General features: G+C 43.6%; 1 protein-coding gene across 1 annotated transcript in view; it reads left to right on the top strand.

Annotated features, from left to right (window-relative positions):
- LOC112071828 (protein shisa-9) overlaps window positions 1-25,713 on the top strand; it is a gene marked incomplete at its 3' end in the record, with an annotated part of 65,737 nt that extends 40,024 nt beyond the window's left edge. The window contains exon 3 of the mRNA XM_024139258.2: window positions 25,597-25,713. Within this exon, the coding sequence (XP_023995026.2) occupies window positions 25,597-25,713 (117 nt within the window). The remainder of the gene's footprint in view (window positions 1-25,596) is intronic.
- Between the last annotated feature and the right edge of the window lie 835 nt (window positions 25,714-26,548).

The following is a 26,548-nucleotide window of genomic DNA, read 5'->3' as shown; positions in this document are numbered from 1 at the left end:
TGTCCCAAACTTCCTATTACTTTCAATTTGGTCTTCGAACAACATGCGGGAGGAAACAGCGGAATAGCCGCTCTAACTGCGACGTGAATAGGCTATATTCAGCTCCGGTCTCCCCCAAGTTGCATCGGATGTGCTCATAAATGCGCTGCTATTCACAGAATGATTTATGCAGCCACAGCTGGTACTGTGTGCATTTCATCAAACAACCAATAGTACCGCTCACCTCTGGTTCTTTTCCTGTGTTTGGTCCAGACTGCCTTCTCACCTGCAGCGAACCGCACCACACTAGGAATCCTTTTGAGTGAGCCACGGTGCGTTGTTTAGTGCACTCCCTAGTATGGATAGTGTTCACACCAGTACAAACCAACGGGGGTAACCGCTCCAAATCAATTTGGTGTGAAAGCCCCCTTAGAGTTTGTTCCGTCAGAGTGTGTTTGTTAGTGTTTGTTCTGTCAGAGTGTGTTTGTTAGTGTTTGTTCTGTCAGAGTGTGTCTGTTGGTGTTTGTTCTGTCAGAGTGTGTCTGTTGGTGTTTGTTCTGTCAGAGTGTGTCTGTTAAGTGTTTGTTCTGTCAGAGTTGTGGTCTGTTGAATGTTTGTCTTTCTGTGTCAGAGTGTGTCTGTTAGTGTTTGTTCTGTCAGAGTGGTGTCCTGTTAGTGTTTTGTTCTGTCAGAGTGTGTCTGTTAGTGTTTTGTTCTGTCAGAGTGTGTCTGTTAGTGTTTGTTCTGTCTGAGTTGTGTCTGTTGATGTTTGTTCTGTCAGAGTGTGCCTGTTAGTGTTTGTTCTTGTAGGAGTGTGTCTGTTAGTGTTTTTGTTCCTGTCAGAGTGTGTCTGTTAGTGTTTGTTCTGTCAGAGTGTGTCTGTTGGTGTTTGTTCTGTCAGGTGTGTCTGTTGGTGTTTGTTCTGTCTGAGTGTGTCTGTTTGATTGTTTGTTCTGTCAGAGTGTGTCTGTTGTGTTTGTTCTGTCAGAGTGTGTCTGTTGGTGTTTGTTCTGTCTGAGTGTGTCTGTTGATGTTTGTTCTGTCAGAGTGTGCCTGTTAGTGTTTGTTTCTGTCAGAGTGTGCCTGTTAGTGTTGTTCTGTCAGAGTGTGTTGTTGGTGTTTGTTCTGTCAGAGTGTGTCTGTTGGTGTTTGTTCTGTCAGAGTGTGTCTGTTAGTGTTTGTTCTGTCGAGTGTGCCTGTTAGTGTTTGTTCTGTCAGAGTGTGTCTGTTAGTGTTTGTTCTGTCAGAGTGTGCTGTTAGTGTTTGTATGACAGAAGCCTCAACTTCCATTACTGTGTTTGTGAGTTGGTGTTTGATGTACTGGCTGCCTGGCTGCCTGGCTGTGTTCATGTGTGTGTTCTCGTATGTGTCAAACGAGGCAGATGTGTTTGATCACAGCACAGCTTCTCTCCAACGCCTCTGGCGCTCTTCTTCTGACCCCTCCAGCTGTCTTTACAAAGCCACAGACCTCCTACTCTCCCCCTCAATCTCTCCCCTCTTCCTCCCCCTTCAGTCCTGCCCAGGGGCGTCTGCAGGCTATAACTGCTGGTTGCTTCTGCTACATCTCAACAGGCTAGACTGTGCAGTTTAAGGAGGGTTGGAGAGGGGAATAGGATTATAATGAAGAGTGCACAGGGCTTGGAGTGCAGCTAAAACAGACAGTGCCCCTAAGTCAGTTCTATTTGGATACCCTCTCAGCCAATGAGGTGTAGATTAGCATGGAGCAGCAGGTCCTGGACCAGTGCTGGGTCGTCTCTCAGTACCCTGTTGAGGATTTGGACTGACAGTAATGCACTGCCGCTGAGCTGTGGTTGAGGGGATTTGCATTGCGTAGATCCAGCACCCGGGGAACTTTCACTCTGTCATCTCAAGGACACCTCACACTATGGGCTACGGATGACACTCTAGAGTCTTAAGTGATGCAATATAGACAAATTATGGATATGGGGCTATGGGCACAGTATGGACATGCTCTTAACCTTATCGCCTCCTCCCCACTCTCCACTGTAGCTTTGGGCTCCAACAGTTATGGATTGACACAGTTTTAGCTTGACCTTAAAAGGGCTGTAATGGTGATTGGGCTGAAGCAGGCTTTTTCGTCGACCCAGTGTGTCTGTGTGTAGCTGATAGGGGGGAAGCTGAGCCCCTCAGAGATGTGCGTGGCTATACATGAAATTACTGGGATAAGCCAGGCTGCTGACGTACTGATATTATGGCTTCCGGGCAGTTGAGTGGGGATGTGGCTCCATTCTGGCTCTGTTATTCCGTCATAATGAGACCTAACCCTCTCATAGATGAGCCTCCAGAGCCAAAAGGAGTCTACAGTGTCCACCTAACCCCTGCAAGTCTCAAGCCCATCATTACCAGTGGGGTGATGTGTTTCCGATTGGATGTGTGCTGAAGATCAAGTGGCAGAATCCTCAACATACACTGAGTGTACAAAACATTAAGAACACCTTACTCATATTGAGTTGCACCCCTCCCCCCTCATTTTGCCCTCAGAACAGCCTCAATTCATCGGGGCATGGATTCTACAAGGTGGCGAAAGCATTCCACAGGGATGCTGGCCCATGTTGACTCCAATGCTTCCCACAGTTGTGTCAAGTTGGCTGGATGTCCTTTGGGTGGTGGACCATTCTTGATACACACAGGAAACTGTTACAGTTCTTGACACAAACCGGTGTTCCCTGCACCTACTACAATATCCCGTTCAAAGGCTCTTAAATCTTTTGTCTGGCCCGTTCACCCTCTGAATGGCACACATACACAATCCATGTCTCAATTGTCGCAAGGCTTAAAAATCACGTTTAACCTGTCTCCTCCCCTTCATCTACACTGATTGAAGTGGATTTAACAAGTGACATCAATAGGGAACCATAGCTTTCACCTGGATTCACCTGGTCAGTCTATGTCATGGAAAGAGCAGGTGTTCCTAATGTTTTGTACACTCAGTGTATATTTCAAGGTCACAGCATGTTCCCGTAATAAACACCACAAATTGTTCTGTGTTAGACAGAGTCATGTCCAGCCTGAGAGTCATTATCAGGCATAATGTTACCCATTGTAAAAGAAAGTGAGACCACTTAATGGCTCAACATGAGAGCAGAACTTAGTGAAGAACCAAGATGATCAGATAATGTATTCCGTTGAAGGTCACTCACACTGTGTGCTTTAATAGATCTACTCTCTGTTTAAATACCTGCTGTGTTCATCTCTGTAGCTGAAACATTTCTGATCGGAAGCAATCCCATAACTAAAAGCCAGTGCACACTGCTTACGATGCGTCATCGCTGGCATCCCCTAATTAAGACGTCTGAACGGATCAGAGACCCTTTAGACTTAACCATGGGTAAAGATTGCGCAACCAAGTTGTAAGAGGAAAAAAGCAGAAATGTCTGTCACGACAGCATCTTGTGCCCATTGAAAATATGGCGGACTTGGATGGAGGCCACATGGGGGAATGAAAGAAACTGTGACCTTAACTTAAACTGTGACAGGGCATCTGTTTCTCTCATGCTGATGGTACTTTTAGTAGTTTTCATGAGATCCTAGTCCTGTTTAGACTGTGGATGCACCTACAGTCACCACCAGGGCGGTTATAGTTCAGTGCCTGAGGCCCAGAATGATCGATCCCAGTTCCAGTTATAGGGAGAGTGATGTTTGGAGCATACAGCACCACGGTCCAGGACCCATCCATCCATCACTGGAGAGTGACAGGAAGGGCTTGCTCCAGAACCCATGCAGAGGGAGTCCATCAAAGTGCTGCATGTGCACTGCTGTGTGAGAGACAGACATCATTTGTCAACAAGCCTCTGCTACAGCACAAGAGCTCTGGAACAAAGGAAGTGCCTGTGGACAACCCAGGTTTAAGTCAAGAGAAGAGGATGGAGAGGTCTCCAAAGCCACAACCGGAATGATAGTGTCCATGCTTGCCCTGGTGCTTAGACTCCCCTAGGAATGGTGTGTTGCAGTACATTCATTGCCATGATTGTATTTACCAGACAGTCTTGTCCAAGGTGAAGGTGATTAAGAGGGGCTACCTGTCAAAACACATGGGACAGAACAGCAAGAGTCATTGGTGACACACGGAGAGCCAGKGTCAAACGCAGTCACTTGGCACAGTGTTAAACTACAGAGTGTGCTTACTCAGACTTCCACTGTTTTGATAAGGGTGTACAGAGAGTGGATTTTCAGATGTCAAATCTCTGAGCCATGCAAGTGCTCGGAGGAGTTGGTGCAGGGAGAGAAGCCCCCTCGTGGAAGTGGTATTGATCTTAGCACACAGTGCCTAAAGAGGTGTTTGCAGAGAGTCGGAGCTGACACCACGATCAGGCAGCATTATGGGGGATCAAAGAGGCCCTGGCCTCCCAGTGATCTGACAACAGCAAGGGAGGAGTGAGAATTTCCTGTTGACTGACGTTCCAATCCCACGGCTGTCGTCGAATGGAGCCTCTCAATCATTCATCTGAACACAGAGGAGGGTGGGGAGACAGACAGGGAGAGAGCGGAGGATGAGAGAGAGGGAACAAAGAAAGTGAGATCAACATAAAGAGATGGAGAAACGTTGCTCTGACAGACTAGGAGGGATACGGGGAGACAGAGAGATGGAGGGGGGAGGGTTTGTGAGGTGGCAGAAGAAGGTGAGAAACAAAGAGGGACTAAGGGAGTAAAATTGGAAAGAAAATAGAAATAAAGAGCAAAGAATGAAGAGTGGCAGAGGTAATAGAAACTGGTATGGAAGACTATGCCGGAGGGTTAGGAGAGGGAGGCATGGAACATTTAGGGAAATGAGGGGGACAGAATTTATAGAGCCATTGGTCAGTGTTCTGGAAAAGAGACCCCTGGAAACCCCTTCGACCCCCCCTCTCCCCACTGTCCCTCGCTCTCTCTGTCCTCGCTCTCTGCTGCAGTGCTGCTTAAATGTCATTGGACAGCTTACATGTGGTGGGTGCAAAATGGGTGAAATGTCAAGCATGGTAAAGGGTGGCGTGCCTGTGTGTCATAGCGTGTGTGCCATGTGTGTGCCTGTGTGTTTGTGAGAGTGCATGTATTTGCCACATGCAAGGAGTGTTTAATTAAGTGTGAATTCATGTAGTATTCTATCTATGTACCTTAGTATCATTCTGTGTGTKAGAGCATGTGGATAGGCAATATAAGGTTCCAAGGGAGTCTTTACTTGAGACATGTGTAGGCCTATGTTTTGTAATAAACCCTGCAGCTGTACACTTCATCTGCTTTCGTCAAAAGGGAGCTGAATCACTGATTAAAAATGTCACGGGCAAGACCTTGGCATATGAAGTCAGAAAAATAGTGCTATTATAGCAGCTGTAGGAATTAAGTAAGGATGATGTTGTAAAAACATGTACCATTCATTTTTATGATATGAAGGTTTATCTAAATTGCATGCCTCATTCTACTTTTTATTATCAAGGATGCATAATAAGAAATACAAATGTTATGTTAGAAAGACAACAGTTGTACAATGACCTCATTAGAGACATTAAACACATGTAATTACTATGCAGTGCACAGAGCCTGTGTCCCAAGCCTCACTATGAGATGGAGCAGCGATTCCAGCTGCTAGAATGTGACAGAATCCACAAATCAGAGCCTTAAAGGCTCAATGCAGCTATTTTTTATCACCATATCAAATCATTTCTGGGTAACAATTAAGTACCCTACTGTGATTGCTTTCAATTAAAATGGTCAAAGAGAGACAAAAAGCTTCTTAGTTAAGAGCAATTTCTCAAGCAATAATTTAGCTAGGATTGTCTGGGAGTGGTGTGTGGAGTGGGAAACTGAAAACTAGCTGTTATTGGTAGAGATGTTTGGAACTCTTTCTTATTGGTCTATTCAAACACCTCTTACACTTAAAGGGCATTATCATAATTTTCACAATATTATTTCAACCTCATTGTGTAGAAATATTTTTTTAAAACAAGGAAAATCACAGTTGACTGCACTGGTTCTTTAAGAGAGTGGGAAACAGAGAGAGAGAGAGTAAGAGAAAGAGATAAGAGATAACAAAAAATGAGACAGAGATAACAAAGATGTGAAAGATGGAGAAAGGTCAAAAGAGAAAGACATGTAAGTCCAGGAGAAAGCATGATAGAAATAGAGACAGGTTGAGCATCCACCAGACACAGAGAGAGAGGGAGAGGGGGATAGAAGCAAGGTATGAGAAGGGAACCATTATAACAAGGGGAAAAACATGAAAAGAGAGTGATCGTTATTCTCAGTGACAAGAGAGCAGCTGGACACTGTGATATACATTTCTCTCAGTCTTCTTCTTTTTAAATGTCTCTGTTAGCCATCTGCTCTCCCTTTTTCCATGTAGTGTCCCTCTCCCAGTACACATATGCCTTGTGCTATTCCGCAGTTCTCTCACAATGAGGCTCTCACCCTTTCCCTCTCTCCACACAGACACGAGCAGTGTACAGTGTGGAATATCATCTGCATGGGGGCTTGTTAAACCCTAACCCCTGCCCCAGCCCCCAAGCCCCCCAGCTCAGTGACCCATTCCGACACCAGACAAATCAGGTTCTAGCCAGAACATACCAAGTCAGGAACAGAAATAGGGGGGATGGCGAGGTAGGTGATTTGAAGGTCAAAAGACTGGGCTGTCTGTTAATGCGTCTGCAGTACATCAATCACAGTTTGCAATGGTGGGTGGTCGTGCAGACAGAGTGCACACGCTTTGCACATGCTTGAGGGCTTTGCCTCAAATCAGACTGTGTGTGTGTGTGTGTGTGTGTGTGTGTGTGCGCACGCGTGCGCGCGTGCGTGCGTGCAATATAGAACAAAGAAAAGTTCCAATGTTGACTCTACTGGTTAACACAGGATGGGTTTGAACACCAACTCTTGTACCAGAGCTGATGTACACTGAACAAAAATATAAGCGCAACATGTAAAGTGTTGGTCCAATGTTTCATGAGCTGAAATAAAAGATTCCAGAAATTTTCCTAAAGCACAAAAAGACCTACAAACCTGACTTAGTATTTGGTAGCATTGCCTTTAAATTGTTTAACTTGGGTCAAACGTTTCAGGTAGCCATGCACAAGCTTCACACAATAAGTTGGGTAAATTTCGGCCCATTCCTCCTGACAGAGCTGGTGTAACTGAGTCAGGTTTGTAGGCCTCCTTGCTCCCACACGCTTTTTCAGTTCTGCCCACACATTTTCTATAGGATTGAGGTTAGGGCTTTGTGATGGCCACTCCAATACCTTGACTTTGTTGTCCTTAAGCCATTTTGCCACAACTTTGGAAGTATGCTTGAGGTCATTGTCTATTTGGAAGACCCATTTGCGACCAAGCTTTAACTTCCTGACTGATGTCTTAAGATGTTGCTTCAATATATCCACATAATTTTCCTTCCTCATGTTGCCATCTATTTAGTGAAGTTCACCTGTCCCTCCCGCAGCAAAGCACCACCACAACATGATGCTGCCACCCCCGTGCTTCACGGTTGGGATGGTGGTCTTCGGCTTGCAAGCCTCCCCCTTTCTCCTCCAAACATAATGATAGTCATTATGGCCAAACAGTTCTATTTTTGTTTCATCAGACCAGAAGACATTTCTCCAAAAAGTACGGACTTTGTCCCCATGTGCAGTTGCAAACCGTAGTCTGGCTTTTTTACGGCGGTTTTGGAGCAGTGGTTTCTTCCTTGCTGAGCGGCCTTTCAGGTTATGTCGATATAGGACTTGTTTAACTGTGGATATAGATACTTTTGTACCWGTTTCCTCCAGCATCTTCACAAGGTCCTTTGCTGTTGTTCTGGGATTGATTTTCACTTTTTGAACAAAAGTACGTTCATCTCTAGGAGACAGAACGCGTCTCCTTCCTGAGCGGTATGACGACTGCGTGGTCCCATGGTGTTTATACTTGCATACTATTGTTAGTACAGATGAACGTGATACCTTCAGCCGTTTGGAAATTGCTCCCAAGGATGAACCAGACTGTGGAGGTCTACAATTTTTTTCTGAGGTCTTGGCTGATTTCTTTTGATTTTCACATGATGTCAAGCAAAGATGCACTGAGTTTGAAGGTAGGCCTTGAAATACATCCACAGGTACAACCTGCCAATTGATTCAAATGATGTCAATTAGCCTATCAGAAGCCTTCTAAAAGCCATGACATCCATTTTTCTGGATTTTCAAAGCTGTTTAAAGCGCACAGTCAACTTAGTGTATGTCAACTTCTGACCCACTGGAATTGTGATACGGGATTTTAAGTGAAATATATCTCTCTTTGTAAACAATTGCTATAACAAATTACTTGTGTCCATGCACCATGTAAATGTCCTAACCGACTTGCAAAACTATAGTTTGTTAACAAAGAAATTTGTTGGAGTGGTTGAAAACTAGTTTTAATGACTCAACCTAAAGTGTATGTAAAACTTCCACTCAACTGTATCTTTGGACCATAGATGCATATCTGTATTCCCAGTCAAGTGAAATCATAGAATAGTGTTCCTAATTGAATATATTTTCAATTGACTGATTTACTTATATGAACTGTAACTCAGTATAATCTTTGAAATTGTTGCATGTTGCGTTTATAATTTGACTTCAGTGTAGCTTAATGTATTATGGCGTAGATTTGAGGCGAATTACAGATGAGCTATATCCCCCTCCTTGAATGGGCTCTGGCGACACACACACACACAATTCTTGGGGGATAGCATGATGGAGAGCTTGTGTCTTCCGCCTCATCTGTAGCTTTACCTCTTGCACATTTGCCCATACAACTTCACATCAGGCCCTACAATTAGCAAGAACACGTCTGTGAAGCTCACAGCTCAAAGTACAGTAGCATGTTCCAAGTCATGGCGACAGCATGAAAAGGTAACAAACGGCACTATCAAACATCCCTGACCTTACATAGACAGACCACACATGACATGGATACACGGCCATCATTTCACCAGGACTGTATGAGATACAAGTCAAATCAAATAAATGTATTAGTCACATTGCCGCCGAAGTACAACATTTTCACCTTACAGTGAAATGTTACTTACGAGCACTAACCGAAAATTGCAGTTTCAAAATACAAATAAGAATGAAGAGATAAAAAGTAACAAGTAAATTAAAGAGGAGCAGTAAAAAATAACAATATATACGAGGGGGTTGCCGGTACAGAGTCAATGTGCGGGGCAACCGGTTAGTTGAGGTAGTATGTACATGTAGTGCGAGTAATTAAAGTGACTATGCATAAGATGACAACAGAGAAGTGGAGTGGTGTGGAGAGGGGAAGCGGGGGGAAATGTGATAGTCTGGGTAGCCATTTGACTAGATGTTCAGGAGTCTATGGCTTGGGGTAAGAACGCGGTTAAGAAGCCTCTTGGACCTAGACTGGTGCTCCCGGTACCGCTTGCCGTGTGGTAGCAGAGAGAACCAGTCTATGACTAGTGGTGGTGGGCGTCTTTGACAATTTTCAGGTCTTCCCTGACACCGCCTGGTTATAGAGGTCCCTGGATGGCAGGAAGCCTTGGCCCCAGTGACGTACTGGGGCGTTTGCCACTAACCCTCTTGTAGTGCCGGCGGTCGAGGCTAGCAGTTGCCATACAAGGCATGTGATGCAACCAGTCAAGATGCCTTCTTGATGGTGCAGCTGTCTAGAACCTTTTGAGGATTCTTGGGACCCATTGCCAAAATCTTTGCAGTTCTTCTGAGGGGGAAATAGGTTTTGTCGTGCCGCTTCACGACTGTCATGGTGTGCTTGGACCATTGTTAGTTTGTTGGTGGTGTGGGACACCAAGGAACTTGAAGCTCTCAACCTGCTCCACTGCAGCCCCGTCGATGAGAATGGGAGCGTGCTCGGTCCTCTTTTTCCTGTAGTCCACAGTCTTCTCCTTTGTCTTGAACACGCTGAGGGAGAGGTTGTTGTCCTGGCACCACATGGCCAGGTTTCTGACCAACTCCCTATAGGCTGTCTCGTTGTTGTCGGTGATCAGGCTACCACTGTTGTGTCATCAGCAAATTTAATGATGGTGTGTGCAGTCATGAGTGAACAGGGAGTAGAGGAGGGGGCTGAGCACGCACCCCTGAGGGGCCTCTGTGTTGAGGATCAGCGTGGCAGATGTGTTGTGTTGTTACCTGCCCTTACCAACAGAATTACAAGTGGTAGTGGCATGACATTGTCAACAATTGTATTACTAAATGTAATATTAGGCTTATCTATTTTGTTCAGCAAACAAACATAGCTTCATCTATGACTGTCAAATTGTATTCTACATAAATGAGTTTGATTTGTGTACAAACTTTGTGAGATCTAGTGATCTTTCGGAAACCATGACACTGTGTCATTCTTTTTAGATGTGTGTGTTTGTGTGTGTGTTCTTTCCCTGTGGTGTTGTGTGTGTGAATGTGGCTATGAGAGGCTGGATGTGTGTGACAGTGACATAATTGTTACTATGGAGAAGCAATTGCCAGCAGGGGGAAAGGCCCTCACTAACAAGCAGGGGGCAATAGGAGGAAACAAAAACTACTCGACTGAGGGATACCCTATACACAGACACCACATATCACTGTCATCTACCATTAAGCATCAAATTACATCACAACAAAACCTTTCCAACTCACCGCCAATGAGACGAGCCAAAAGGCAAAGGAGAGCTGACAGCTCTTATATAACAATATACCACGTTCACAATTTACACTGTGAACACTAGATAGCCCATTTGAACAATTTGTGGACTAGAAAACCGCCATCACCACCAACAAGTTGTGTAGTAGGCCCTACATMGRGTACTGYAAAACTCTCTCTAATCCACTTTACACCTCCCCACCCTGAGTACTTTCCTTTGCCTTCAAAGGTCTGGCTAGTAATATTTAATAKAAACATKAATATGCATACTGACTSCTCTTTCTTCTTGTGTGAAMCCATGAATAATGAATTAACAGCTCAATGTTTCTTGCTTGTAGAACTTCTAGAAGATTAGGAGGAAGCATGTCCTCTGAGTCTTTTTGCCCTGAAATGACTCTCTCATTATCCTCTATTAAAGTATCTGTCGCCAAATGATGTTGGCATGACATCAAGTAGACATTTGACATTCATCTAAAATGATAGATTATTTCTGTCTGAAACTGACTGCATTACCCTTAGGACACTGTGCTACTTTGGCTAGCTAGCCTACTTGTCGGTATAAACAGGGTTAGCCCAAGGGCGTAGGACTTTTTGCACTCTAGGGCCAATGAAAAGTTGTGTTCTTCATCAATAATTGATTAATACCCTGCAGTTACCTACCTGCCTTGGCCTTGCGACATACATCCTGCGTAGACTAAACGGCCGGCAGATGGCGCTATTATTCCTTTTACGTCATTTGTCATCTGCGTCCAACTGGAATGTATGCAGCCGGCTATACACTCATGTCCCCTGGCGACCGGCTCGTACATAAAACATCCTCCATTCAGACTACAAGGGCGTCAGTTTCCTCCTTAACTATCTGGAAAAATATACGTACTAAAATAAATTAACTATTTGCCACCATCATACTAACTTTAGAGTGGCTAATGCTACTTTCAGGGTGAATTATGCATCTTGATCGATCGATAGATCGTATAAGGTTCCCTTCCCGATCGATCGATCGATAGATGGCAGACTCACTTATTACAAAGGGAATTTTATCTGGGAGAGATTCACTGGAAAATCTGGTTGAATCAACTGTGTTTCCATGTCATTTCAACAACAAATATCTATGTGATGACGTTGAATCAACTTGGAAAACTGATTGGGTTTGCAAAAAGTCATCAAAGTAAGGGAATTTAATATTTTTTCACCCAACTTTTAACCTAAATCCAATGTCGTAGAGAAATGTTTTGCTGATTTCATGTTGAATTCACATTAGTTGACAACTGACGTCTGTGCCCAGTGGGAAACCCTCAACCACGTCATGTATTCAGATAAGCGCATTATCTTACTCACAGTGATAGGATCTTAGGAAGTTATTGATTACACTCTGTGGCCAGTTTATTAGGTACACCCAAATAGTACCAGCCCCTTTGCCTCCAGAACAGCCTGAATTCGTCGGGGCATGGAAACGTTGCTCAATTGGTATCAAGGGACCTAACTTGTGTCAGCAAAACATTCCCCAAACCATTACACCACCGCTACCAGCCTGTACCGTTGACACCCTGCAGGATGGGGACAAGGACTCATGCTACTTATGCCAAAACCTGACTCTGCCATCAGCATGACCCAACAGGAACCGGGATTTGTCGGACCAGGCAAATTTTTTTTTTGGTGATCGCGTGCCCACTGGAGACACTTCTTGTTTTTAGCTGATAGGAGTGGAACCCGTGTGGCCGTCTGCTGCAATAGCCCAACCGTGACAAGGACCGACAAGTTGTGCGTTCCGAGATGCCACTCTGAGCACCACTATTGTACTGTGCCGTTATTTGCCTGTTTGTGGCCCACCTGTTAGATAGGATGATTCTTGCCATTCTCCTTCGATCTCTCATCAACGAGCTGTTTTCGCCCACAGGACTGCCGCTGACTGCATGTTTTTGTTGTTGCACCATTCTCTGTAAACCCTAGACACTGTCGTGTGTGAAAAGCCCAGGATGGACGTTTCTGAGATACTGGAACTGGCGCGCCTGGCACCGACGATCATACCACGCTCAGTCGCTTAGGTCACTCGTTTTGCCCATTCTAACATTCAATCAAACAGTAACTGAATGCCTGTCTGCCTGCTTTTTATAGCAAACCATGGCCACGTGACTCACTGTCTTTAGGAGTGGAAAGCTATTTTCATTCGACAACGGGAGTGTCGTAATATATAAACTGAATGTATGTATTCAAGCTGTACCAGTGTTAAAAGGGAATGGTGGGTTTGCTGTTCGTCAGGCGCACACCCTTACACATGAAGAAACTAGCCTTGCAACCCTATACAGTGTGTGTGTAATGTGCTACCATTGTTAACTTGTGAGCACAGAAAAGGAACTGGTACTCACGCACAGCCTGGATTTGACTTCTCGACTAACGACACCTGCTTGGTGCCCTTGAGGCGCGGTGAATGACTTTAATGGACTGAAACTTCCAGCACGGTGCGTGTGTTTGTGGTAAGTTACAAAGAACCAGAAGGGTAGGTTAGCATACATAATATATATGACAGTATATAATACTTATGGGAGATTGGAATGCTGCAGACAATCATACCATCTGCATTAGAAGGCACACACATCTGGTCCCGCAATTTATAAAGCCCTAGAGCCACCCCCATAAAAAGATAATAAAAAGAAGAAAACAAAGGAAAAAAAGAAAAAAAAAGAAGACACGAAGAAGACACAAAAAACAAGACACAAGAAAAGAAAAAAACAAGTAAGCAAAAGCACATCAGATGAAGGAAGTGCACGGGCAGTAACGGACCACTCACAATCACGAAGCCAGCCCACACACATAAAAATTGCTTATAGATACGTGATAAACCGACAGAGAGAGATGAGTGGCGACTGAGACAGCGGTTGTGTGGTGACAAAAGAGTGAGAGAGTGAGAATGGCAGCCGGAAAGGAAGTGTAGATCTCCCAAACACATCCCTTTAAAGCTTTTCACGTGAGCACAACAGATGGCCAATTGCACGCTTGCTCATCACAAGTACAGGCAGAGCAGCGAGGCCGGGTACTTAGCGCTCTGGATAATAGAATCTTCTCATGTTTAAATAGGAGGGCTTACTTCAGCTGCCAAACCAAACCACTTTGTGTGAGTTTAAATTGAGTAATTTCAAGTATACAGAAAGGGAGAGGTTAATGAGAGAACATATGGTCTTGTAGAAAGAGAGTGATTCATTTTATATTGTTTAGTTGTCAGCGATTCAGAAACTAGGCTGTGTCGTTGTGCTTGAGAGAAAGAGAATGTGTCTGTGTGGACGAGAGGACCAAACGGTGCTACGTATGATGTGAGTGTGCCACACAAATATCTCGTAGTGTGACCGTGTGTAGAAACTGTTGATTTCAGTGCCCCAGTGTAGTTGAGAGGAGAAGGCAGGTCATTTTTGTCCAACACACGGAGTTCACGGCTAAGGTGTTAATCTTGCCGTGTAAGGGCATTGAGTGAACGCTTTCAGGCTAATCAGCTTACTGCACCCAAACTGCACTAGAGGAGAGTCTATAGGGGAAAGACGATCTGTGAAGCTGAACAAGAGACGGCTCGGGAGAGACGAATGGAGAGATAAGAGAGTGAGAGTATAGAGGAGGTAGAGTGTAAAAGAAAGATAGGGAGAGTGGGAGATGCGTGGGGTAGAGGAAGAGAGAGATGGAGTGGGGTAGGACTGAGGAAGAGAGAGGGAGAGGGATGGTTTAACATTAAGTGAAGCATATTTTCTGTTTATTGGGGGGGGGGGGTTCTGTCCATTGCCTGCAACATGGCAGAACAGCTGCCAGTGACAGATGTCTCTCTTACCGCCACTTTCTGTCTTTTTACATCCTCCCTGTGAGTTCCTCCACTTCTCTCTCTCTCCTCTCTCTTCTCTCTCTCTCTCTCTCATCTCGCTCTTCTCTCTCTCTCTTCTCTCTCTCTCTCTCTCTCTCCTCTCTTCTCTCTCTCTCTCTCTCTCTCTCTCTCTCTCTCTCTCTCTCTCTCTCTCTCTCTCTCTTCTCTCTCTCTCTCTCTCTCTCATTCTCTCCCTCCTCTCCCTCTCTCTCGATTTCTCCTCCTCCTTCCCTCCCTCTCATGCTCTCCTCTCCATGCTCAATCTTCTCATCTTTCTCATGAAGTGTAAAAACGCCTCTTGCTTTTGCGATATCAGTATTTAATCTATTGATGGTGTGGCACAGTCTCTCCCCCTACTCTGTCTCTGTGTTTTCAGAGCCATGTCAGTGGCACTCTGCTGAAGCCCTCTGCAGCACTAGAGCCCTTTGAAGTCAGCCCTGCTGAAATCTAGGCCATCACCCAGCAGTGTACTGCACACCAGCTCGACCTCATTCACAATGTGTACACACAGCACACAAATCCAAATCTCACCCTTGCACTCTCTTCTCTCTTACTCTCTGTCTTTTCTCTCTCCCCTCTACTCTCTCTTCTGTACACACCCACACACACCACACACACACACACACACACACACACACACAATTTGAAATTCATATCAACATACAAATCCTTATTCGCAGAGGCACTCACACTCATACCCACTTCAAAACCGCACACTCTCTTTAAACCTTGTTCTGTGCTCACAGACTCAAGGAACCTACGCACTAACTTCGTTAAAAAAAAGACACTCTCATATCCGTGGATATTCAACCCCATCATTGCAGCACAGATGGTCATCACACACAGTGTGGACACAGTGTCCAGCTCCATCCACACCACGACTACCACCACCACCACCCACCACCCCATGTCACCAGCACATAACCCTGTGGTCAAACTGGACAGAAGCCAAGGATTTTTTTCATCAATGCAATTAGTTGATTTTTTCTCTCTAGTTGTATCTCTCTTCCCCTCTCTCTCTTGGCCTCTCCTCTTTCCACTGCTGATTAGTCAGAGTTGGATTTAACAGCATAACGGCAGAGTCATGTCTTAAGTGAAAAACTAAGAATGACTCAATAATTCATGCCTTCTGTGAATCCTCTAAAGTCCTGAAGTTATGGGCGGAGTTAGAAAGTTAGCTGTCAGTAGTATTACAATGTAAATGTACTTTTAATCTGTCAAAATAAATAAATAATTAAGATACAAACAAAAGAATAATGAAAAAAAGTTGGATTTAACAAGCGCCAAGCTGGGAAGACTCCGAGTGGGGCATAGCTCTGGCCAGCCAGACAGTCGAAGTGCATTCCAGAGTTCTCAGTCGGAGGGAAAGGGATTCCGAGGGAATCTTTGTGAGAGACAGAGCTCATTAGGGGTGCCAGCTCAGATGACCGCTGGGATTGCAGAGAGACGGACCCCTCTTGAGAGGGAGAACTGGTGGGAAATGTCCTGCTCGCCAGAATCAAACGCTTCACAGCTCATCAGCCAGGGAGCGAGGGAGCCTTGGTGGCCGGCGCCAGTCTCACTATTCTCCTTGGGGTGGAGTGGAGTGTAGAGCAGTGGTGCACCGTGGCACGAAAGACAGTCAATTTTCCGCACGGCTCACTCAGTGCACGGCTCACTCAGTGTCATAATCACATATCAATTACACGGGGACGTGAAGATTCATTTCTAATTCAATCAGTCAATTTCAGTGTCATCCTTCCCTCGCCGCTATTTTCTACCGCTCCTTTTATCTCCTTGCATGGTTTCCATTGATGCGATACATGACAACTCTCGGACAATTCAGACCCCATCCAGGGCTACGGTATTGCTCTGTGTTTGGTAACTTTTCGTGCCACTAAGTGACCTAGGCATAACAATGCCTTCCAAACATGTTGTACATTATGTTACGTAATGACCTGGAAGCACACATGGTTAATTTACAAAAAGTTATCATTCTATCTATTCACTGAAATGTGAAACATATTTAGTGACTATTTTAAAATGTCCTCACCAGGGACACACACAACAGCCATGTACAGTAGCTATATAGCTTTATATAACTTAAATGAGCATCCAATGACTAGTAACCTTTCAGAGAGTCTGACAATAATGTGTGAATCAATTATGTTCTGAGTTGCAAAGATGCATCTAAAACGGCACACACATTTAACCTTTTGTCACCCTCTGGTGCTTACATTTGGGCAACTGTCAGTCATCTCAGGTCAGGTTGCTGTTGTTGTCACGCTAGCTAGCTTCCTCTCTTGTCATTGGCCTGAACACCAGCATCACCTCACTGGATTGGTGAGCCTGCTAGAACTTGAGAATTGCGGGGTTTCATTTGCTGTGAAAATAGGAGATGGCCAGAGTGAACAAGCCTCTGCCTGTCACATTTGTTCAGTGTACACTATCGGTGAAATGTTTTAGAACACCTACTCATTCATGGGTTTTTCTTTAGTTTTAGTGAAGTAGTGAAGACATCAAAACTATGAAATAACACATATGGAATCATGTAGTAACCAAAAAAGTGTTAAACAATTCAAAATATATGTTATATTTGAGATTCTTCAAATAGCACCCTTTGCCTTGATGACAGCTTTGCACACTCTTAGCATTCTCTCAACCAGCCTTATGAGTCACCTGGAGTGCATTTCAATTAACAGGTGTGCCTTCTTAAAAGTTAATTTGTGGAATTTCTTTCCTTCTTAATGCGTTTGAGCCAATCAGTTGTGACAAGGGTTGGTATACAGAAGATAGCCCTATTTGGTAAAATACCAAGTCCATATTATNTACAGAAGATAGCCCTATTTGGTAAAATACCAAGTCCATATTATGGCAAGAACAGCTCAAATAAGCAAAGATAAATGACAGTCCATCATTACTTTAAGACATGAAGGTCAGTCAATACGGAACATTTCAAGAACTTTGATAAGTTTCTTATAGTGCAGTCGCAAAAACCATCAAGCGCTATGATGAAACTGGATCTCATGAGGACCGCCACAGGAATGGAAGACCCAGAGTTTCCTCTGCTGCAGAGGATAAGTTCATTAGAGTTAGCAGCCTCAGAAATTGCAGCCCAAATAAATGCTTCACAGAGTTCAAGTAACAGACACATCTCAACATCAACTGTTCAGAGGAGAATGTGTGTATTAGACCTTCATGGTCAAATTGCTGCAAAGAAACCACTACTAAAGGACACCAATAAGAAGAAGAGACGGTGGAAATTTGTCATTTGGTCTGGAGTCCAAATTGGAGATTTTTGGTTCCAACAGCCGTGTCTTTGTGAACGGATGATCTCCGCATGTGTATTTCCCACCATAAAGCATCTAGGAGGAGGTGTTATGGTATGGGGGTGCTTTGCTGGTGACACTGTCGGTGATTTATTTAGAATTCAAGGCACACTTATCCAGTATGGCTACCACAGCATTATGCACCGATACACCATCCCATCTGGTTTGGGCTTAGTATCATTTGTTTTTCAACAGTACAATGACCCAAAACACTTCCAGACTGTGTAAGGGCTATTTTACCAAGAAGGAGAGTGATGGAGTGCTGCATCAGATGACCTGGCCTCCACAATCCCCTGACCTCAACCAAATTCAGATGGTTTGGGATGAGTCGGACCGCGGAGTGAAGGAAAAGCAGCCAACAAGTGCTCAGCATATGAGGGAACTCCTCCAAGACTGTTGGAAAAGCATTCCAGGTGAAGCTGGTTGTCATCAAGGCAAAGGGTGGCTATTTGAAGAATCTCAAATAAAAAATTAAAAAATGGTTTAATACTTTTTTGGTTACTACATGATTCCATATGTGTTATTCCATAGTTTTGATGTCTTCACTATTATTCTGAAAAACCTTTGAAAGAGTAGGTGTTCTAAAACCTTTGACCGGTATTGTGTATGGCATGTTCCACTTACAGAATGTTTAAAATCACAAGCCATACAAAAATGTCACTGTTGAACATACCGTATTAGGGCAGTTGTGGTGCAATTTCGATTATGCTTGTGTGGCAGTCACCTTACCATTATGAACAGATGAACATAGTGGATACAAAAAGTTTTTTAAATTGCTACATGTCTTTTGTATGTTTACATGTTGTACCCTATGTGTGTCTGATGGAACACACACAGCATTGACCCTGAACCTCCACTTGACCCCTGGCTTCCCGCTCCACATAGCCAGAAAATATTAGGCAGAGTCAGAACAGGGATGGGCAACTTTGATAGGGGTGGGGGCCACATTACTCATTATGAGGTGCTGCAGTGGCTCGTGGGTTGACATGGGCTATTTGAGTGACTGCTGATGCACAACCAAATTTCTAAATTCCACCTTATGTATTCTATGCCATGTTAGCTCCCCATTAACATTACATGGGAAATGTTTAAACAATGTCATGTAACTGAATGTCTAGAATGAGCGTTATGATACATTTACATGACACTTCAACATTTTGTGGCAGCCGTGTTAGTTCACCATTAACATGACGTAAGGAATAATCAACGAGGGGCTATGCGTTCTATGGAAAATAATAAACAACGTGGAAGGTGTTGGAGTTGCATTATTTTCCAGAGAAGGCACAGAGCCCCGAGTTGATTATCCCTTTTATACAATTCCTATAATTAACACATTTGCTGCTAGAAATGTGTTAATTTGCCAGTAGAAATGTGTTCAACATCCACTGAAGTAGCTAGCAAGTTTACTAAATACAGTTGAAGTCGTAAGTTTACATACACCTTAGACAAATACATTTAAACTCAGTTTTTCACAATTCCTGACATTTAATCCTATAAAAAATTCCCTGTCTTAGGTCAGTTAGGATCACCACTTTATTTTAAGAATGTGATATGTCAGAATAATAGTAGAGAGAATGATTTATTTCAGATTTTATTTCTTTCATCACATTCCCAGTGGGTCAGAAGTTTACATACACTCAATTAGTATTTGTTAGCATTGTCTTTAAATTGTTTAACTTGGGTCAAACGTTTCAGATAACCTTCCACAAGCTTCACACAATAAGTTTGGTTTGAATTTTGGGCCCATTCCTCCTGACAGAGCTGGTGTAACTGAGTCAGGTTTGTAGGCCTCTTTGCTTGCACACGCTTTTTCAGTTCTGCCCACACATTTTCTATAGGATTGAGGTCAGGGCTTTGTGATGCTCACTCCAATACCTTGACTTTGATGTCCTGAAGCCATTTTGCACAACTTTGAAGTATGCTTGGGGTTATTGTCCATTTGGAAGACCCATTTGCGACCAAGCTTTAACTTCCTGACTGATGTCTTGAGATGTTGCTTCAATATATCCACATAATTTTCCTCCCTCATGATGCCATCTATTTTGTGAAGTGCACCAGTCCCCTCTGCAGCAGAGCAGCCCCACAACATGATGCTACCACCCCGTGCTTCACGGTTGGGATGGTGGTCTTCGGCTTGCAAGCCTCCCTTTTTCCTCCAAACATAACGATGTGATTATGGCCAACAGTTCTATTTTTGTTTCATCAGACATTTCTCCAAAAAGTACGATCTTTGTCCCCATGTGCAGTTGCAAACCGTAGTCTGGCTTTTTTTATGGCGGTTTTGGAGAAGTGGTCTTTCCTTGCTGAGCGGCTTTTCAGGTTATGTCGATATAGGACTTGTTTAACTGTGGATATAGATACTTTGGTACCTGTTTCCTCCAGCATCTTCACAAGGTCCTTTGCTGTTGTTCTGGGATTGATTTGCACTTTTCGCACCAAAGTACGTTCATCTCTAGGAGACAGAACGCATCTCCTTCCTGAGCGGTATGACGGCTGCGTGGTCCCATGGTGTTTATACTTACATAATATTGTTTGTTCAGATGAACATGGTACCTTCAGGCATTTTGGAAATTGCTCCCAAGGATGAACCAGACTTGTGGAGGTCTACAATTTTTTTCTGAGGTTTGGCTGATTTCTTTAGATTTTCCCATGATGTCAAGCAAAGAGGCACTGAGTTTGAAGGTAGGCCTTGAAATACATCCACAGGTACAACTCCAATTAACTCAAATGATGACATAATTTTCTGGAATTTTCCAAGCTGTTTAAAGGCACAGTCAACTTAGTGTAGTAAACTTCTGACCCACTGGAATTGTGAATTATAAGTGAAATAATCCGTCTGTAAACAATTTTGGGAAAAATTACTTGGAAAAATTACCATTTTTGGAAAAATTACTCATGCACAGAGTAGATGTCCTAACCGACTTGCCAAAACTATAGTTTGTTAACAAGAAATTTGTGGAGTGGTTGAAAAATGAGTTTTAATGACTCCAACCTAAGTGTATGTAAACGTCTGATTTCAACTGTAACTACAGTAGTTACTATGGTAACCAAACAATACAGACTTGCTAGTTTTGCTAACAAAACCGTAAGTTCTAGCTTGCAATTATGAACATCGAATTTAACAATGCCAATAATGTTTTCATTTCGACTTTTGCTTTCAAAAGCAGCTCAAACATAGAACGTAAGAATGAACTATTGAATTCTACCGTGCGTTATAGGGTATTATAAACTGGGTGGTTCGAGCCATGAATGCTGATTAGCTGACAGCCATGGTATATGAGAACGTATACCATGGGTATGACAAAACATTTATTTTTACTGCTCTAATTACATTGGTAACCAGTTTATAATAGCAATAAGGCACCTCGGGGGTTTGTGATATATGGCCAATATATCACAGCCTCTGTCTATTCGTTAAAATGCCTATTTACTCTGTTCCATCTGACTGCGCAATCCACTGTCTCATCAGCCCAGCCAGGCAATTTATAAACTTGATCTCCGCTATTAAAAACATCTAGACATTATCTCACATTTCTTTTAGACTAACATTTTGTTTTCAACAGTGGAGATTTGTATAAACCTTGCTGTCTGTCTCTCCGACATTTGCAACATTGTTTCAATATTTACATTTGATCTCCAGCTGTCCCATAGTAATGAACATGTCAGGATGAGTCGGGATGAGACAGGCAGGCATGCAGCTTTTCTCAGCAAGTCGAAATCATGAATCAGCATCATTTTTATTGATATATACAAAGAACTATCAATAAAAAACTGGTCAAACGAAATGAAGTGCAGCTAGTTTGCTGTCTTTCCATCTTCAGTTTGAAGTTATTGCGTTAGTTGTGTTGTTGGCTAGCGACTGAGCAACAGTGTCCTGACGAAAGAGCACATTTTCTATGCCAGGCAAAATTGTGCATCATTAGCTCATTGTTATGGATGTATCCAAATAAATGTCACTAGAAAACTGCTTAAACAAACGCAAATGCAGCTAAATGGGCTCTCCTTCTTCGTGGCCGACGTGAGTAAGACATTTAAATGTGTTAACCCTCGCAAGGCTGCCGGCCCAGACGGCATCCCTAGCCGCATCCTCAGAGCATGCGCAGACCAGCTGGCTGGTGTGTTTACGGACATATTCAATCTCTCCCTATCCCAGTCTGCTGTCCCCACATGCTTCAAGATGGCTACCATTGTTCCTGTACCCAAGTTGGCAAACGTAACAGAACTAAATAACTATCGCCCCGTAGCACTCACTTCTGTCATCATGTAGTGCTTTGAGAGACTAGTCAAGGATCATATCACCTCCACCTTACCGGCCACCCTAGACCCACTTCAATTTGCTTACTGCCCCAATAGGTCCACAGACGATGCAATCGCCATCACACTGCACACTGCCCTATCCCATCTGGACAAGAGGAATACCTATGTAAAAATGCTGTTCATTTAAAATAGCACAGCATTCAACACCATAGTACCCTTCAAGCTCATCATTTAGCTTGAGGCCATGGGTCTCAACCCCGCCCTGTGCAATTGGGTCCTGGACTTCCTGATGGGCTGCCCCCCAGGTGGTGAAGGTAGGAAACAACATCTCCACTTCGCTGATCCTCAACACTGTGGCCCCACAAGGGTGCGTGCTCAGCCCCTCCTGTACTCCCTGTTCACCCATGACTGCGTGGCCATGCACGCTTCCAACTCAATCATCAAGTTTGCAGACAACCCAACAATAGTAGGCTTGACTACCAACAACGACAAGACAGCCTACAGGGAGGAGGTGAGGGCCTTCAGCGTGTGGTGTCAGGAAAACAACCTCTCACTCAACGCCAACAAAACAAAGGAGATGATCGTGGACTTCAGGAAACAGCAGAGGGAGCACCCCCTCATCCACATTGACAGGACAGCAGTGGAGAAGGTGGAAAGTTTTAAGTTCCTCGGTGTACACATCACAGACAAACTGAAACGGTCCACCCACACAGACAGTGTGGTGAAGAAGGCGCAATAGTGTGTAGGGAGTCGGGATAGCGCCTCTTCAACCTCAGCAGGCTGAAGAAATTCGGCTTGTCACCTAAAACCCTCACAAACTTTTACAGATGCACAATTGAGAGCATCCTGTCGGGCTGTATCACCACCTGGTATGGCAACTGCACCGCCCACAACCGCAAGGCTCTCCAGAGGTGCGATGCTGTCTGCACAACGCATCACCGGGAGCAAACTACCTGCCCTCCAGGACATCTACAGCACCCGATGTCACAGGAAGGCCAAAAAGATCATCAAGGACAACAACCACCCGAGCCACTGCCTGTTCACCCCGCTACCATCCCGAAGGCGAGGTCAGTACAGGTGCGTCAAATCTGGGACCGAGAGACTGAAAAACATCTTATATCTCAAAGCCATCACTAACACAGAGAGGCTGCTGCCTACATACAGACTTGAAATCATTGGCCACTTTAATAAATGGATCACTAGTCACATTAATAATGCCACTAATAATGTTTACATATTTTCCATTACTCATCTCATATGTATATACTGTATTTTATACCATCTATTGCATCTTGCCTATGCCGCTCTGTCATTGCTCATCCATATATTTATATGTATATATTCTTATTCCATTCCTTTACTTAGATTTGTGTGTATTAGGTAGTTGTTGTGGAATTGTTAGATTATATGTAAGATATTGCTGCACTGTTGGAACTAGAAGCACAAGCATTTCGCTACACTCGCAATAACATTTGCTAACCATGTGTATGTGACCAATGCAATTTGATTTGATTTGACTTCATGTCCTGTTATTCTGGCTGTACTTTTTGACGTGACTGTAAATTAGCCTGAGTTGGCTAGCTAGCAAGCAAGGAAAAATAACGTTGCCAGCCAGTATGGCAATGGAACATTTAGAACAAACAACTGGGTCATGTCCATAGATACAGAACAAAAAGACTGAACAACTGGGCCGATAGAATGAATGACCAGCTGGCTTGGGTAGCAACCCTAGATTTGTGTCGGGATTATATCTTGTGGAAGGATGAAATAGTATGAATAAATTAATCAAAATAACGTTTTGAATGAAAATATGTCAATCATTAATTGAATATGTTGGTAACCCGTGTATAAAAGTGATAATGCCCTCAGAGCTGGTGTTTGGAGGATATATTGGCATGGTTTGCCTAACAACACCTGTGCCAATATATCCTCCAAACACTGGCTTTTTGGGCATTATCACTTAAATAATGCACACTTTAGAATGCCCTTCAAGCCAATCAGAAAGGAGTATTCAACAATGCCATGGTATTAATAATAATACTATTTATTTAATATAGGGTTTTTCATTCCAGGTAGAATCTCAAAGTCGCTTTAAAAACAAAATAAACAAAAAACGATTTAACAAAACAAATGTAGGGATCTGGCAGTTCTTGGGCGATGGTTTCGTTTCGTTTTTTAGGATCTCCATTATCTACTGCACATGCAGCAGCTACTCTTCCTGGGGTCCACATAAAACGTACAAATACATGACAAAGTACAGAACAGTGATAGACAAGAACAACATAAGATATTACATGAAATAAACACATAAATAAAATTGTCTTCCATAGCTTTAGATGAAAGGCAGTTTGGAAAAGGAAGTATCTTATGAGGAGGGAGCATAGATGGTACAGCCAGGCAGGGAGGTAGACATCTGACTGACAGGCCACAGAGCTCTTCATCGGGAACCTAGTCGTCTTCGATAGTCACAGCTCCTCCTCCGTAGATAGACTAGATCGTCCAATACTGAAATGTAGCACCCACCTATAGCTAGTACTGTACAGTGGGCTTGTTGTGTGGTTGTGGTTGTGTTGTGTTGTGGTTGTAGTGCCTGTCAAAACACCTTTGGGAAATAGACTATTTGATGTCCGGAAGACAGGATTTTAGCCACTATGCCTCCTCTACACTCTTAGAAAAAAGGGTTCCAAAAGGGTTCTGCAGCTGTAACCATAGGATAACCATTTTTGGTTCAAGGTAGAACCCTTTTGTGTTCCACATAGAACCCTCTGTGGAACGGGTTCTACATGGAACCCAAAATAGTTCTACCTGGAACCAAAACTGTTCTACCTGGAACCAAAAGTGGTTGTCCAAAGGGTTCTCCTATGGGGACAGCCGAAGAACCATTTAAGTTCTAGATAGCACATTTTTTTTCTAGTGTAGGGGAGGATATTTGACCGCCTCAATATTACAAAGTACAGTGTGGTCACATTTTTTTCTCAGTATGCATCCTTATGTTCACCAGCCCCCAATATGCACAGAGTAGACGCATAAATATACAGGTCATTAAGCATTACTCACACATGGTGGTACACATGATGGTACACATGGTGGAACACATGATGGTACACATGATGGTACACATGATGGTACACATGATGGTACACATGATGGNACACATGGTGGTACACATGATGGTACACATGGTGGAACACATGATGGTACACATGATGGTACACATGATGGTACACATGATGGTACACATGATGGTACACATGGTGGAACACATGATGGTACACAAGATGGTACACATGATGGTACACATGGTGGTACACATGATGGTACACATGATGGTACACATGGCGGTACACATGATGGTACACATTGTGGTACACATTGTGGTACACATGGCGGTACACATGATGGTACACATGGTGGTACACATGATGGTACACATGGNGGTACACATGATGGTACACATTGTGGTACACATTGTGGTACACATGGCGGTACACATGATGGTACACATGGTGGTACACATGATGGTACACATGGACTAATTAGGGTGTAACAGCAGTTCATTCTCTTCTTCTCTTGCTTTCTTTATCTCTCTCCCTCTCTCCCTCTCTCCCTCTCTCTGTCTTTCAGATCACAACCACCTGAATAACGCTGCCCTCTCACCCCTGGGTCCAGCGATGGCGCTCTCCCACCCTCACAACAACCTTGGCCTGGGCTTTAACAAGTGCGCCTCCCTCAAGGCTGTGGGTAAGCAACTCACCACTCACTACAGACATCCTTTCACATGCACTGTCTATCAACAGACCAGTTCACATAGACATAAATGCACTAAAACCTATCCACTCATGCAAACATAAATAATATAGACATATTTTATGCATTTGGATATTTCTACACATGTGCATTTGAGAACTGCCGTCATTATTACGTGAGACACAGTGCCTGTGATACTCCAGTATTGAACAGAGTGTTATATGTTATATAATGTTAATGTATGTTAATGTATATTATAAACTGTGAGGTTGGTGCCCTATAAGCCTCTACGGTATTTCACTTATTATTTTCTCATAAATAGAGCAGACAGCCGTATGGTCCTGCGGACACACACATGTGTACGCACAAATAAACACACACACACACAAATGCTTGCTGATTGGCCGCGGGTATGACAAAACATTTATTTTTACTCTTCTACTTACGTTGGTAACCAGTTTATAATAGCAATAACGCACCTCAGAGTTTTGTGGTATATGGCCAATATACCATGGCTGGCTGTATCAGGCACTCTGAGTTGCGTCGTGCTTAAGAACAGCCCTTAGCCGTGGTATATTGGCCATATACCACACCCCCTTGGGCCTTATTGCTTAATTATAACATGCCTATACTTTGCTCTCGAAAACATGTGTGACTGTGTGAAACATGAGAAAAACATGTGTGACTGTGTGAAACATGAGAAAAACATGTGTGACTGTGTGAAACATGAGAAAAACGTGTGACTGTGTGAAACATGAGAAAACTGTGTGACTGTGTGAAAGGTGTGAAAAACATGTGTGAGTAATCAAGTAGAGCAGGGCTGCCCAAC

Source organism: Salvelinus sp. IW2-2015, unplaced genomic scaffold (genome assembly GCF_002910315.2).
Source record: "Salvelinus sp. IW2-2015 unplaced genomic scaffold, ASM291031v2 Un_scaffold1735, whole genome shotgun sequence".
Lineage (NCBI taxonomy): Eukaryota > Metazoa > Chordata > Actinopteri > Salmoniformes > Salmonidae > Salvelinus > Salvelinus sp. IW2-2015.
This window is presented reverse-complemented; position numbering and strand designations above follow the sequence as displayed.